General features: G+C 42.1%; 1 protein-coding gene across 4 annotated transcripts in view; it reads left to right on the top strand.

Annotated features, from left to right (window-relative positions):
• LOC137320914 (membrane protein FAM174A-like) overlaps positions 1-14,998 on the top strand; it is a 96,773-nt gene that overhangs the window by 32,180 nt on the left and 49,595 nt on the right. Inside the window, exon 3 of one of the 4 annotated variants that reach the window (XM_067982902.1) lies at positions 2,609-2,762. The exons of 2 other annotated variants lie outside the window; for them this stretch is intronic. In XM_067982902.1, the coding sequence (XP_067839003.1) occupies positions 2,609-2,762 (154 nt within the window). Of the gene's footprint in view, positions 1-2,608; positions 3,214-14,998 lie in introns of those variants that run through there. One more of the 4 variants, XM_067982901.1, reaches the window with a different exon arrangement.

Raw genomic sequence — 14,998 nt, forward strand, 5'->3', positions numbered from 1 at the left:
AAACAGATAACATTTGTTCGCTGGTGGGGTTACGTGTAGTGTGACATGAACCCAAGATCCCGGTTGAGGCCGTCCTCATGGGTGCGGAACTTGGCTATCAATTTCTGCTCGACGATTTTGCGTTGTCGTGTGTCTCGAAGGCCGCCTTGGAGTATGCTTACCCGAAGGTCGGTGGCTGAATGTCCATGACTGCTGAAGTGTTCCCCGACAGGGAGAGAACCCTCCTGTTTGGCGATTGTTGCGCGGTGTCCGTTCATCCGTTGTCGCAGCGTCTGCATGGTCTCGCCAATGTACCATGCTCTGGGGCATCCTTTCCTGCAACGTATGAGGGAGACAACGTTGGCCGAGTCACAGGAGTATGAACCGTGCACCTGGTGGGTGGTGTCCTCTCGTGTGATGGTGGTATCTGTGTCGATGATCTGGCATGTCTTGCAGAGGTTACCGTGGCAGGGTTGTGTGGTGTCGTGGACGCTGTTCTCCTGAAGGCTGGGTAATTTGCTGCGAACGATGGTTTGTTTGAGGTTGGGTGGCTGTTTAAAGGCGAGTAGTGGAGGTGTGGGCACACGAATCTCCATCAAACAATCTTGGACACACGAATCTCCATCAAAGATGGGCACCTCAGCACCTCACTCTACCGCAAGCCCACGGACAACCTCACGATGCTCCACTTTTCCAGCTTCCACCTTAACCACGTCAAAGAGGCCATCCCCTATGGACAGGCCCTGCGAATACACAGGGTCTGCTCAGACGAGGAGGAACGCAATGGACACCTACAGATGCTGAAAGACGCCCTAGTAAGAACGGGATATGACGCTCGACTCATCGATCGACAGTTCCGCCGGGCCACAGCGAAAAATCGCGTAGACCTCCTCAGAAGACTAACACGGGACGCAACCAACAGAGTACCCTTCGTCGTCCAGTACTTCCCCGGAGCGGAGAAACTACGCCATGTTCTCCGCAGCCTTCAACATGTCATCAATGATGACGAACACCTCGCTATGGCCATCCCCACACCTCCACTACTTGCCTTTAAACAGCCACCCAACCTCAAACAAACCATCGTTCGCAGCAAATTACCCAGCCTTCAGGAGAACAGCGTCCACGACACCACACAACCCTGCCACGGTAACCTCTGCAAGACATGCCAGATCATCGACACAGATACCACCATCACACGAGAGGACACCACCCACCAGGTGCACGGTTCATACTCCTGTGACTCGGCCAACGTTGTCTACCTCATACGTTGCAGGAAAGGATGCCCCAGAGCATGGTACATTGGCGAGACCATGCAGACGCTGCGACAACGGATGAACGGACACCGCGCAACAATCGCCAAACAGGAGGGTTCTCTCCCTGTCGGGGAACACTTCAGCAGTCATGGACATTCAGCCACCGACCTTCGGGTAAGCATACTCCAAGGCGGCCTTCGGGACACACGACAACGCAAAATCGTCGAGCAGAAATTGATAGCCAAGTTCCGCACCCATGAGGACGGCCTCAACCGGGATCTTGGGTTCATGTCACACTACACGTAACCCCACCAGCGAACAAATGTTATCTGTTTTTAATATAACGGGTCATTGACTGTCTTCCTTCTCTCTCTTTTTTTGGGGGTTTGTATATTCGGTGGCCTTTTTAGGTGACACCTTTCTGTCTGCTCACTGTGATTGCCTTGGCAACGGGCAGTAATCACCAGGCATTGTTCTGTGATTTTAAAATGCGAAGGATTCGAAAATGTCATTTCCATACCGTTCACCTGACGAAGGAGGAAGCCTCCGAAAGCTTGTGGAATTAAAAATAAATTTGTTGGACTATAACTTGGTGTTGTAAAATTGTTTACAATTGTCAACCCCAGTCCATCACCGGCATCTCCACATCATGTTCTGGAAATGTTTGACATGGCATACCTAAATTGGGAAAATGTGCCAGCATTAATATTCTTCAGCTTGCTGAATATAATATTTAACCTTTTATTGGGGGAGATAAAAAACAAGTTGAAGGTTCAAAGCCAACAGTGATGGACCAGGTTGAAAATATGATGTGGAGATGCCGGTGATGGACTGGGGTGGACAAATGTAAGGAATCTTACAACACCAGGTTATCACAAGCTTTCGGAGATTATCTCCTTCGTCAGGTGAGTAGTGAATGAGAGCTTCTCAAATCACATATCTTATATTAGGCTGGGACACCATCACACCAATCAAAGGTGTCGTTGGTGTTCAGACAGGTTAGCCACGGAAAACAGTAGGTCCCAGTATGCTGAATACACATTGTGTCAAATTGTACAGACAGAGAGAAAGAGACCCGAAAGGCAGAGAGAGAGAGAGAGAGAGAGAATTTTCAGTTGTATTAAAAATAGATAACTTTTTTTTCCCTTGCTGGTGGGGTTACGTGTAGCGTGACATGAACCCAAGATCCCGGTTGAGGCCGTCCTCATGGGTGCGGAACTTGGCTATCAATTTCTGCTGGACGATTTTGCGTTGTCGTGCAAGACGTGCCAGATCATCGACACAGATACCACCATCACACGAGAGGACACCACCCACCAGGTACATGGTTCATACTCCTGTGACTTGGCCAACGTTGTCTACCTCATACGTTGCAGGAAAGGATGCCCCGGAGCATGGTACATTGGCGAGACCATGCAGACACTGCGACAACGGATGAACGGACACCGCGCAACAATCGCCAGACAGGAGGGTTCCCTCCCAGTCGGGGAACACTTTAGCAGTCAAGGACATTCAGCCACCGATCTTTGGGTAAGCGTTCTCCAAGGCGGCCTTCGAGACACACGACAAGGCAAAATCGTCGAGCAGAAATTGATAGCCAAGTTCCGCACCCATGAGGACGGCCTCAACCGGGATCTTGGGTTCATGTCACGCTACACGTAACCCCACCAGCAAGGGGAAAAAAAGTTATCTTTTTAATACAACTGAAAATTCTCTCTCTCTCTCTCTCTCTCTCTCTGTCTGCCTTTCGGGTCTCTTTCTCTCTGTCTGTGTAATTTGACACAATGTGTATTCAGCATACTGGGACCTACTGTTTTCCGTGGCTAACCTGTCTGAACACCAACGACACCTTTGATTGGTGTGATGGTGTCCCAGCCTAATGTAAGATATGCGATTTGAGAAGCTCTCATTCACTACTCACCTGACGAAGGAGATAATCTCCGAAAGCTTGTGATTTTAAAATAAAATTGTTGGACTATAACCTGGTGTTGTAAGATTCCTTACAGGTTGAAAATATGTATATGAGATGGACAAAATTAAAATTTAGAGGCTTTAAATTGAGCTAAATTTAAGATTTTTCAAATGAATATCTTAGATAGCTTTGATTTTGAGATTTGGTGTTTGTTTTATTTTTGTTGAGTACATTAAGTTGCATAGCAATGAGGTGAGCCAGGCACAAACGTAACGAGAACTGATGTCTCATTGTGGTTGGGAACACAAAGACTTCAAGAAATTGTATTAGGCTATCAACAGGCAAGTGACAGACCTCCCATAACTAACTGTCTCAGCCAAAGAGCCTGCCTAATGCATCTTTGATTCAGGAAATAAATTTATCTTCATTTGAATTTTTCTATTCAAGGGACCTTTTTAGACTGACTTGGAGAGAATTCCACAGACAAGAGAAGCAGCATATGAAGTTTTGCTGCATAATCGCCGTCTTTGACTCGGCATCTATTTTTGTCTGCAGTTCTGTGAAGCACCTTCGGACTTTTTTTCGTTAAAGTCGCTATGTAAATGCACGTTGATGTAGTTGGTATTCTGATGCAGCTAATGTGTTCTTGGCATAAATGTTGACTTACATGCTACCAACCGCTGGGGCACTATTCTAATCATAAACGTATAGCTGTTTGACAATCTGGCCGCATGATGTTGTCATGTGTAAGGACTAATTAGACTTGAGCAGAAATACTTTTACAGATTAAAAGAAAGTAACTCTTGGGAGAATATGGGCTAAATATCATGCTCAGTTTATGGTAACGAGAGCTGCTATCCGAGCAGCCAAAAAGTGGAAATGAAGACTGGATAAATGCGGTAGCAATAGTAAAATCTTTTTTAGTTATTTTAGGAGTCAGAGGGTGATTAAAAAGTTGCATAGGCCTGTTAAAGGATTCCTTAGGGCAGATTCAGGTGGACTCCCAGGACATAGAGGTTTTAAATGCTACTTTGCATCAGTCTTTACTCCTGTAGACTGTGTTCAGTTACGATTATTGTGTAGTTAACACTAATATTGTAAATGTTAAAGCAGACGCAAAACTAATCCTGGAGAGAATAAGGGGTCTCAAATCAGATCGAGCTGCTGGTCCAGGAGGCGATTACCCGAGGTTGCTTAAAGAAATGGGAGCTATGCGAAGCAAGCCCCTTGCTCATAAATCCAATACATCGCTGAAGTCGGGGATAGTCCTGATGACTGGACAGAGGATAATGTTCTACCAATATTTAAAAGGGCAACAAGTCAGAACCAGGAAATTATTGGCCCATTAAATTGACATCTATTGTAGAAAAATTGGTAGAATGGATCATTAGGGATGCACTGTATGACCACCTCGACAGAAAAGGAGTTGTTAGGGAAATGCAACATGGCTTCTGGAAAAGAGGTTACAAGGTTGATGGATGAAGGTAGCCATATAGACATTGTCCATGTGGACTTTCAAAAAGCTTTTGACAAGGTGCCTCACCGTAGGTTACTATATAAGGTGGAATCCTGTGGAATTGGAGGATAGATCCTGGGTTGGATAGGGAATTGGTTGCATTCGCGTAGACAGAGAGTAGACTCTGAAATGCATGGAAACAGGCCCTTCGGCCCAACATGTCCATGTCGCCCAGTTTATACCACTAAGCTAGTCCCAATTACCTGCACTTGGCCCATATCCCTCTATACCCTTCTTACCCATGTAACTGTCCAAATGCTTTTTAAAAGACAAAATTGTACCCGCCTCTACTACTGCCTCTGGCAGCTCGTTCCAGGCACTCCCCACCCTTTGTAGTGAAGCCAGTGGTCTGTATGATTTTGAACTTGATTGCATTGTACTAAATCCAAGGGGAAGAGCTAGATCTTCTGTACAGCCTGCCACAGGTTACAATGTTCCATCAGATGGCTAATAATAGATTATGTAAAATACTGAATTTGCTGATGGTGACAAGTAGAGCTGAATTTCCTTGAGGATTCCCAGTGTCCTGCCAACTTTTGTAGCCATCTTTGTCACTTGTTAACACCACCTTAGATCAGATGTGATTACCAAGCCAAGGTTCTGAATAGAGATTACAACCCTTAGAGTAGAGGTGGGTCAATCTTCCTCAATAGAGTTACCAACTTGGTCTTATTAGAGCTGTCGATGCAGCATTTTTTCTGACCATAGTTTAATTTTGTTTCTGCCTATGTGTTGTGATAAAATAATGGATATTCATTTAAAAGCATGTTTTAAAAGGGAAATTAGGATGCAAGAGATTTTTTGCTGAACCAAACACTTTTTTGGATTTTGAATGCCCTTTCAAGCTTGAAGAAAATTATATTTATCCTTACTTTGTATGTATAAATATCTTTTGGGCCATGATTATGGTCTCTAGAGCAGTATGATGCCCCTTTTCATGGGGTTGCTTTTAATTGGCACAGTTCAAGAGGTGCAGTGTAGGGTCACTTTATATGATTCCGATGTGCTCGCTGCTCTAAAAGTATGTCTGGAACCAGCATCAGAACAAAGCTGAAAGCATATAGGAGAATAGTTATTGGACAACTGACCAGTGCAGTTTTAAGGCCTTGCTAGGCAAACAGCAGATAGCAGGAATAGTGAGCATCACAACTCAAAAATAAAAGAGGAAAATGGAACGAAATGTAACAGAGCTGAGAGAGTGCTGAGATGCAGAATAAGAGACCACACCTGAAAAGAACATTGGTACAACTAAGAGAGAGAAGTAAGTAACTCTTGAAGAGTTTGCGACCAGGAGAAGGCTGTGATACGGCCTGTAACCTTGCAGAATAATTCCGGCAATTGATTTCAAGTCCCATCCCAACACTGCTATTAGCACAATTCATGTGATGGTATAATCAGCCGTGCGCATGGTCTATATTATTGACTAACTCGGGAATAAATTGAACTTGGAAAGGATTTACTGATAGTGCTCTGGATGTTTTCCAGGAGTTCTCATCAAGTTTGTGTATAGGTGGATCAGATTACTAAATGCACTATTGCAAGCATGCAAAATAAGTTGAAAAGGTATCTGCACTATATTTTGTTCTGAAAATGCTGATTTGTAAAGTTGAATACTGTACACTGTTGCCGCACTCAATTTTTTCTACCCAACAATTCCTTCATAAATGGATTTCCAGGTACTGAAAATAGATCTCGAGCATAATTCAGCAGTTAAACTCTTGCTGCATTGTGGCACCTACTCTGTCGTTAGAAGAAAGAAAACAATAAAAATGCAGAACTAAAATAAAGCTAGCCTGCCCTGCACATGCTTCAGTTCCAGATGTTGAATGAGCTGTTTCTGCCATTTTCAGTACACCATTATACGGTAGTCATTTACCAGGTGGGAGAAGGCCCTTAAGAAGGATTCATCAGTTGCATAAAGGACATATGTAGCGATCTGTGGTTTCAGCAAAAGGAAATGGCTCTACAAGCAGAAGGTTTTTTTTGAATGATTTGACATTTTTCTATATCATTTTTCTTGGGCAAACTTCGAATTCTGGCTGCGGGATGATGTGAGATGGTGCAATCTGCCTGTTTTTTAATAGTTAACACCATATATTTATATAGCACATTTTAACATAGGAAAACGTCCCAAGGTGCTCCACAGGAGCGTAATATTGACATTGAGCCATAGATGGAGATATTAGGATGGGTGACTAAAAGCTTGGCTAAAAAGGTAGGTTTTAAGGAGGGTCTTAAAGGAGGAGAGAGAGAGGTGGAGAGGCAGCGAGGTAATTCCAGAGCTTAGTGCCTAAATGGCTGAAGTCATGGCTGACAATGGTGGGGCGAAGGGAGTGGGGATACATAATAGGCCAGAGTTGGTGGTACGCAGAGCTCTTGGAGGGTTGAAGGAGATTACAGAAATATGAATGGGTGAGGTTATGGAGGGATTTGAACACAAAGATGAGAATTTTAAATTCAAGGCATTCGTGGATCTGGAGGCAATGTAGATCAGCGCGCACAGGTTATGGCTGAGCAGGACTTGGTGCGGGTTAGGATACGGGTTGTATCTTTGCAAGTCCAGAATGAATCTTGCCTTACAACTTTCTGACTGGAGTGCCAGCAGCTGAGCCAAATTGACAGAAGTAATGCTGAAACCAATAAATTATCAGCACCATCTAACTATAGACTTAATTTATGGGTTTAAAAGTGATGATGAAATAACTTTTTTTTTTATTCGTTCATGGGATGTGAGCGTCGCTGGCATGGCCAGTATTTATTGCCCATCCTTAATTGCCCCTGAGAAGGCGGTGTAAGCCGCCGCCTTAAACCGCTGCAGTCCGTGTGGTGAAGGTACTCCCATATTACCTATATTCAAACAAAATGTAAATGCTTCAAACACCGTGATTATTTGTTCTCCATGGGGCTAAACTGCCCTCACATCCTTGGAATATAAAAAAAACCTCTGTTCACTAGAACACTCCAACTCATACTCTGGAGTAACAGGTTGTCTATGCCTAGAGGAATGTTTTTTCAGCATATATTGTGAATTAACTAACTGTGAATTGGCAGTATGTCTTTAACAAAATAGCACCACTGTTACAATGTTGCTGTACATTTTAGGTTGTGTTTAGTTTTTGATTGTGCACAATAAGATACTGCAGGAACATTTTGGAAAAATATGATCAGGAGCTGGGAGCCCTGCTACTGGCCTGAATGGTGCAGAACTAGTAAATTAAAGTAACATACACAAAAGCACCAGTGTGAAAAATTTTGTTCAAATAGTAATACTTCAATATTAAAGCATTGGGTGTTGCCACAAAGATAACAACACTTTTAATTTCTGCAAAAAAAGCTTGCAAATTGAGTTCTTGCATAGTCACCATTTCCACAACATTAATTAGCATATAGATGTGTAGTTTACATTTCCCCAAAACCTCTTTCAGAAGAATGTGAAAGCTCACTTCTGCTGCTGGGAGCGATCAACGCAGTGGCGCATGAGACTTAATAGTCTTCACATTTATTACATTAATTGGATTTTCCCCAAGTATCAAGTGGCAAATTCCATGAAATTTAAAGCTTTTCCCCCTTTTATCCATATTTTATTTCAAGAGACCAAACATTACAAACAGAACTTTTTGTTGCAGTACAGTATTTGTACTAAGTATACTGTGTGAAAATTACAACATTACGTAAAAATTTACAGCACAAGAACAAGTCATTTGGTGTTTATGCTGCACACAAGCCTCCGCCCACTCTATTAACTTCATCCCACCCTATCAACATATCCTTGTATTCCTTTTTCCCTTACGCACTTATCTAGCTTCCCCTTAAATGCATCTGTGCTATTCGCCTCTGTATGTGGATTTTCCCCTTACTGTCGCAACAATGGGTTGTTAGTCCTTCAATAATAACGTCCGCGAGATTCAGGCCTGAGTGGTTATTCAACAAGTTTTAATGTTGACTTACAACAGAATTGCACAACAGCTGTCTTCACCTTGAATCCAGGTTGTATGAACTGCTTGTCATTTAATGTAATGTTGATCAGACTCTACCTCCGTAAGCTGCCTTTCTGGGCTGTGGATTTTTGACTGTCCCGAGAGCTCTAACTTTTGGGAGGGAGCAGGCCCTATCTTTATATTATTCGGCTGCGTTGTTCTGCACGTATGCATCTCTGGCCTTTTCTCCTAGTCGTAAATGATCCAGTCAAGCTGACACCATGCTACCAACTCAAGATGAGCTGTTTCACATAGCGTCACTAGTCACCTCAACCTTCATCTCTGTTTACAAGCTGTTATTGTTCTGAGGAATGTATAGGCCTTTTCCTTATCTGTGTCTCGTGGCCTTGCGTGCTCTGTTTCGCTTCATAATTCTAACTTGTTTAAGCAGTCCTTCAATGTTGACCTCCTCCTCCCTTCTTTCCTGCTTTACAAGCTGTCTTTGTACCCAGAGATGCTGGGTACACTCCCAACCAACATCGTCCTCTTGCTAAATGTCTGGATGCTATGCTAGATGGGATACTTGACCATGTTTGCATTAAACCATATTCTTACTGCCTCAACCACTCCTTGTGGTAGTGAGTTCCACATTCTCACCACTCTCCGAGTAAAGAAGTTTCTCCTGAATTCCTTATTGGATTTATTAGTTATTATTTTATATTAATGGCTCTTAGTTTTGTACTGTCCCGCAAGTGGAAACATCTTCTCTATGTCTACCCTATCGAACCACTTCATAATTTTCAACCTCGAACAGTAGTATTCAACCTCTCGTTTGTCTCTCTTTCTAGAGAAAAGAGCCTCAGCCTGTTCAGTCTTTCCTGTTAGCTTTTCTGATGGAGACCAGCACTGTGCATTATACTCTTAAGTGTGGTCTAACCAAGGTTCTATATAAGTGTAACATAACTTCTCTGCTTTTGAATTCTGATCCTCTAGAAATGAACCCCAGTGCTTTTGTTTGCACTATTTTTAAGGCTTTGCTAGCCTGCGTTCCTACTTTTAACGGTTTGTGAATCTGTACCCCTAGAACCCATGGTTCCAGTTGTAAAAATATTTAGACCCATGTGTCATTGCCTACTTTACTCACAATTTAACATCTTCAAGAAATTGAAATAGGTAAATGAGAGCCTAACGGGCTTTGTTAAAAGTGTAAATTATTAAACTGAGTTTTAAATATATATGAATAACTACTTAATTAAAGGGGATGTGGAGTTGTTTTATTTGAAAGTACTCCAGTATATTCCATTGTTCCAGAAAAACATGAAGGGTACTCTGCAACCCCAGCATGGGGATTCTACTGTTCTGGATTGAAGTTGGGGCCCAGTTGGCCCCAGTTTTCTGTGGCGATGTTCCAAAATGCAGACTCACTCCCTGTAAATATTGTCACTGAGCAACCTAGCAAGGGAGGGCAGCCCAAAATGATGTGCCTCTCAGCAGCTAAGAAAATTGATTTTTTTTCTTAAGCGGATATTTTGATAGGTATAAAATGAAAGAGCATGCCCCTGAGGAAAATATTCTCCTGAGAATTACTTTCCCTTCATCTGTTTTTTTAAAATATTCATACAACATGTTGAGCAACTTCAGCTGTTAAAGAAGGAAATAGAAGCACAGACCCCTTTTCACCTCAGCAATAACAGTTACATTTTTTTAAAACTGCAAATTAAAACAAATGCACTATAAAATATTAAAAATGTTGCTTTAATGACATTGTACTGCATCTCTAGCAACAATCTCATTGTGGCAGAGAATTTTTATTTTAGCTTCAAAATTTAATATTTCAAATCAGTGTTAGGTATTGTAAATAAAACTAATTCTTTTTTCAACTAACTGGTAGAAATCCATTTAATTTGAATGGAAAAATACTCTGCAATTTTATCAGTACAATTTATATGAACCATTGAACAGCTCATGAAATTTGCCATTTAGAAATGCATCTTATTAAATCAGAAGTTTTTCAAACAAAGTTATCATAACCGAACCAAAGCCATCTGCTCTGGAGGCTTTAAGGAAGCGATAAGTATCAGAACCATTTCCAATAATTCTGATCATGTTGAGAATGTGACCTACTATATATAATGAATAGTATAGTGACTTGCATGTAGTAACTTTCAGGGAATATCCTTTTTTGTACTATTATTGGATTGTTAGCATCATTTGTTAAATATCACTTGATTAAATTATTTTCAGAGTAAGTTAGTCTAACTGAAAGTAATTCAATCTTTATTTATTAATTAGATATTGATTTGATGAGGGTTTCAGACTCCTGCCACTAAACTAGACTGGAGATGAGTAGATCTATGCAAGTTATGATGAGCCTGTCTAATACAATCAGTTTTTCTGTGTGATGACCATAAATGTGAGAGCAAGAATGTCTGCACACCCTGACAGCTGGCGTACCTGAAGCCTGCAATGTTGCTGCACATTTTTTCTCCCCTCCCTTTGGTGTGTTGCTTCTATCACAAAGGATGATTTATGTAGCAAGTATTGGGACCCTATGGTGATCATAACTGAGGCTGTTGCTGCTAAACTCCCAGTTTGGGTGAGATATCCTAGTGACAAATAACATTGTCAAAGGAGGAAAAAGATCGACAAGGAGCTGGGAGCCCTGCTGCTGGTGCTTGCAGAAAGTGCATTCCTTCATGCCATTCTGCTTCGACTACTGTGTATAAATTCCTACCTTGTATAACTGTCTTTTAAAGTAGAGAACTTTCTTGATTTCAAAATGTGAATATGATGGAGGGTTCAGAAAGTTATTAAATGTAGAAATTATTAAACTATACTGGACACTAATATTTCGAAATATGAAATAACATTTGCAGCTAGTTTTTATGTTTGTATTCTAAAATGTAGAGAGAATTAGTGAATCATGTTGGGGTACAGTTCCACAACAGCGTACATGCAAACCATCAGAGTTTTATAGGGATAGTCCGCATTTGGACCGAGCATCCACTTTATCCCTGTTCGACTTTAATAAGGAGCCAGATACCAGCTATCTTTATCCAAACTTCCAGGTTGCTTCTGCACAGCTGAGGTTTGAATTTTTAATCATGCATTGCCAAGTCACATGGTTTCTATACTCAACAGGACCAGAGGAATAACAGCTAATAGAATGTTACAACTGAGAAACAGACTATTTGGCCTATCTCATCTGCACTGTTTTTTCTCCACATGAGCATCCTCGTCTAATCTAACTCTCCAGTTTGCTCCACGTAATCTTTACATGAAACTGAAGTATTAACTATCTAATTCCATTTTAAAATAACTTGAGGCTTCAGCAACAGTTTGTAACAGACCTTTTTTTTAACTTCCCCTTTAATTCTTTTTGCCATTCTAGATAATAGGAACAGGTGTAGGCCATTCAGCCCCTCAAATCTGTTCCGCCATTCACTTGGCTGATCTATATCTTAACTCCATCTACCCGCCTTGGTTCCGTAACCCTTAATACCCTTGCCTAACAAAAATCTATCAATCTCAGTTTTGAAATTTTCAATTGACCTAGCCTCAACAGCTTTTTGGGGAAGAGAGTTCTGGATTTCCATTACCCTTTGTGTGAAGAAGTGCTTTCAGACATCACCCTTGAACGGCCTAGCTCTAATTTTAAGGTTATACCCCCTTGTTCTGGACTCTCCCACTAGAGGGTAGATGGAGAGAAGCTATTTCCTATCAAATCCTTTAATCATCTTAAACACTTCAATCAGATCACCCCATAATCTTCTATATTCAAGGGAATACAAGCCTACCAATGTCTTGCCTAGCAATGGAATTAGTCCATCACAGTTTATCTTATAACCCTTTATAATCTTTACCCCTTTCATGTTATCCTTTTAGCCTTGTCAACTCCAATGAAAATAAATTCTAACTTCTGAAATCTCACATCATAACTGTAACCCCTCTTTCCTGGTATAAATCATAGAATCATAGAAGTTTACAACATGGAAACAGGCCCTTCGGCCCAACATGCCCATGTCGCCCAGTTTATACCACTAAGCTAGTCCCAATTGCCTGCACTTGGCCCATATCCCTCTATACCCATCTTACCCATGTAACTGTCCAAATACTTTTTAAAAGACAAAATTGTACCCGCCTCTACTACTGCCTCTGGCAGCTCGTTCCAGACACTCCCCAACCTTTGAGTGAAAAAATTGCCCCTCTGGACCCTTTTGTATCTCTCCCCTCTCACCTTAAATCTATGCCCCCTCGTTATAGATTCCCCTACCTTTGGGAAAAGATTTTGACTATCTACCTTATCTATGCCCCTCATTATTTTATAGACTTCTATAAGATCACCCCTAAACCTCCTACTCTCCAGGGAAAAAAGTCTCAGTCTATCCAACCTCTCCCTATAAGTCAAACCATCAAGTCCCGGTAGCATCCTAGTAAATCTTTTCTGCACTCTTTCTAGTTTAATAATATCCTTTCTATAATAGGGTGACCAGAACTGTACACAGTATTCCAAGTGTAGCCTTACTAATGTCTTGTACAATTTCAACAAGACATCCCAACTCCTGTATTCAATGTTCTGACCAATGAAACCAAGCATGCTGAATGCCTTCTTCACCACCCTATCCACCTGTGACTCCACTTTCAAGGAGCTATGAACCTGTACTCCTAGATCTCTTTGTTCTATAACTCTCGCCAACGCCCTACCATTAACGGAGTAGGTCCTGGCCCGATTCGATCTACCAAAATGCATCACCTCACCTTTATCTAAATTAAACTCCATCTGCCATTCATCGGCCCACTGGCCCAATTTATCAAGATCCCGTTGCAATCCTAGATAACCTTCTTCACTGTCCACAATGCCACCAATCTTGGTGTCATCTGCAAACTTACTAACCATGCCTCCTAAATTCTCATCCAAATCATTAATATAAATAACAAATAACAGCGGACCCAGCACCGATCCCTGAGGCACACCGCTGGTCACAGGCCTCCAGTTTGAAAAACAACCCTCTACAACCACCCTCTGTCTTCTGTCGTCAATCCAATTTTGTATCCAATTGGCTACCTCACCTTGGATCCCGTGAGATTTAACCTTATGTAACAACCTACCATGCGGTACCTTGTCAAAGGCTTTGCTGAAGTCCATGTAGACCACGTCTACTGCACAGCCCTCATCTATCTTCTTGGTTACCCCTTCAAAAAACTCAATCAAATTCGTGAGACATGATTTTCCTCTCACAAAACCATGCTGACTGTTCCTAATCAGTCCCTGCCTCTCCAAATGCCTGTAGATCCTGTCTCTCAGAATACCCTCTAACATCTTACCCACTACAGATGTCAGGCTCACCGGTCTGTAGTTCCCAGGCTTTTCCCTGCCTCCCTTCTTAAACAAAGGCACAACATTTGCTACCCTCCAATCTTCAGGCACCTCACCTGTAGCTGTCAATGATTCAAATATCTCTGCTAGGGGACCCGCAATTTCCTCCCTAACCTCCCATAACGTCCTGGGATACATTTCATCAGGTCCCGGAGATTTATCTACCTTGATGCGCGTTAAGACTTCCAGCACCTCCCTCTCTGTCGTATGTACACTCCTCAAGACATCACTATTTATTTCCCCAAGTTCCCTAACATCCATGCCTTTCTCAACCGTAAATACCGATGTGAAATATTCATTTAGGATCTCACCCATCTCTTGTGGTTCCGCACATAGATGACCTTGTTGATCCTTAAGAGGCCCTACTCTCTCCCTAGTTACTCTTTTGCCCTTTACGTATTTGTAGAAGCTTTTTGGATTCTCCTTTGCCTTATCTGCCAAAGCAATCTCATGTCCCCTTTTTGCCCTCCTGATTTTTCTTTTAACTCTACTCCGGCAATCTCTATACTCTTCAAGGGATCCACTTGATCCCAGCTGTCTATGCATGCCATATGCCTCCTTCTTTTTGACTAGGGCCTTAATCTCCCGAGTCATCCAAGGTTCCCTACTTCTACCAGCCTTGCCCTTCACTTTATAAGGAATGTGCTTACCCTGAACCCTGGTTAACACACTTTTGAAAGCCTCCCACTTACCAGACGTCCCTTTGCCTGCCAACAGACTCTCCCAATCAACTTCTGAAAGTTCCTGTCTAATACCATCAAAATTGGCCTTTCCCCAATTTAGAATTTTAACTTTTGGGCCAGACCTATCATTCTCCATAGCTATCTTAAAACTAATGGAATTATGATCACTGGTCCCAAAGTGATCCCTCACTAACACTTCTGTCACCTGCCCTTCCTTATTTCCCAAGAGGAGGTCAAGTTTTGCCCCCTCTCTAGTCGGGCCATCCACATACTGAATGAGAAATTCCTCCTGAATACACTCAACAAATTTCTCTCCATCCTTGCCCCGAATGCTATGGCTGTCCCAGTCAATGTTGGGAAA

The sequence above is a fragment of the Heptranchias perlo genome, chromosome 4 (genome assembly GCF_035084215.1).
Source record: "Heptranchias perlo isolate sHepPer1 chromosome 4, sHepPer1.hap1, whole genome shotgun sequence".
In the NCBI taxonomy this organism is placed as follows: domain Eukaryota; kingdom Metazoa; phylum Chordata; class Chondrichthyes; order Hexanchiformes; family Hexanchidae; genus Heptranchias; species Heptranchias perlo.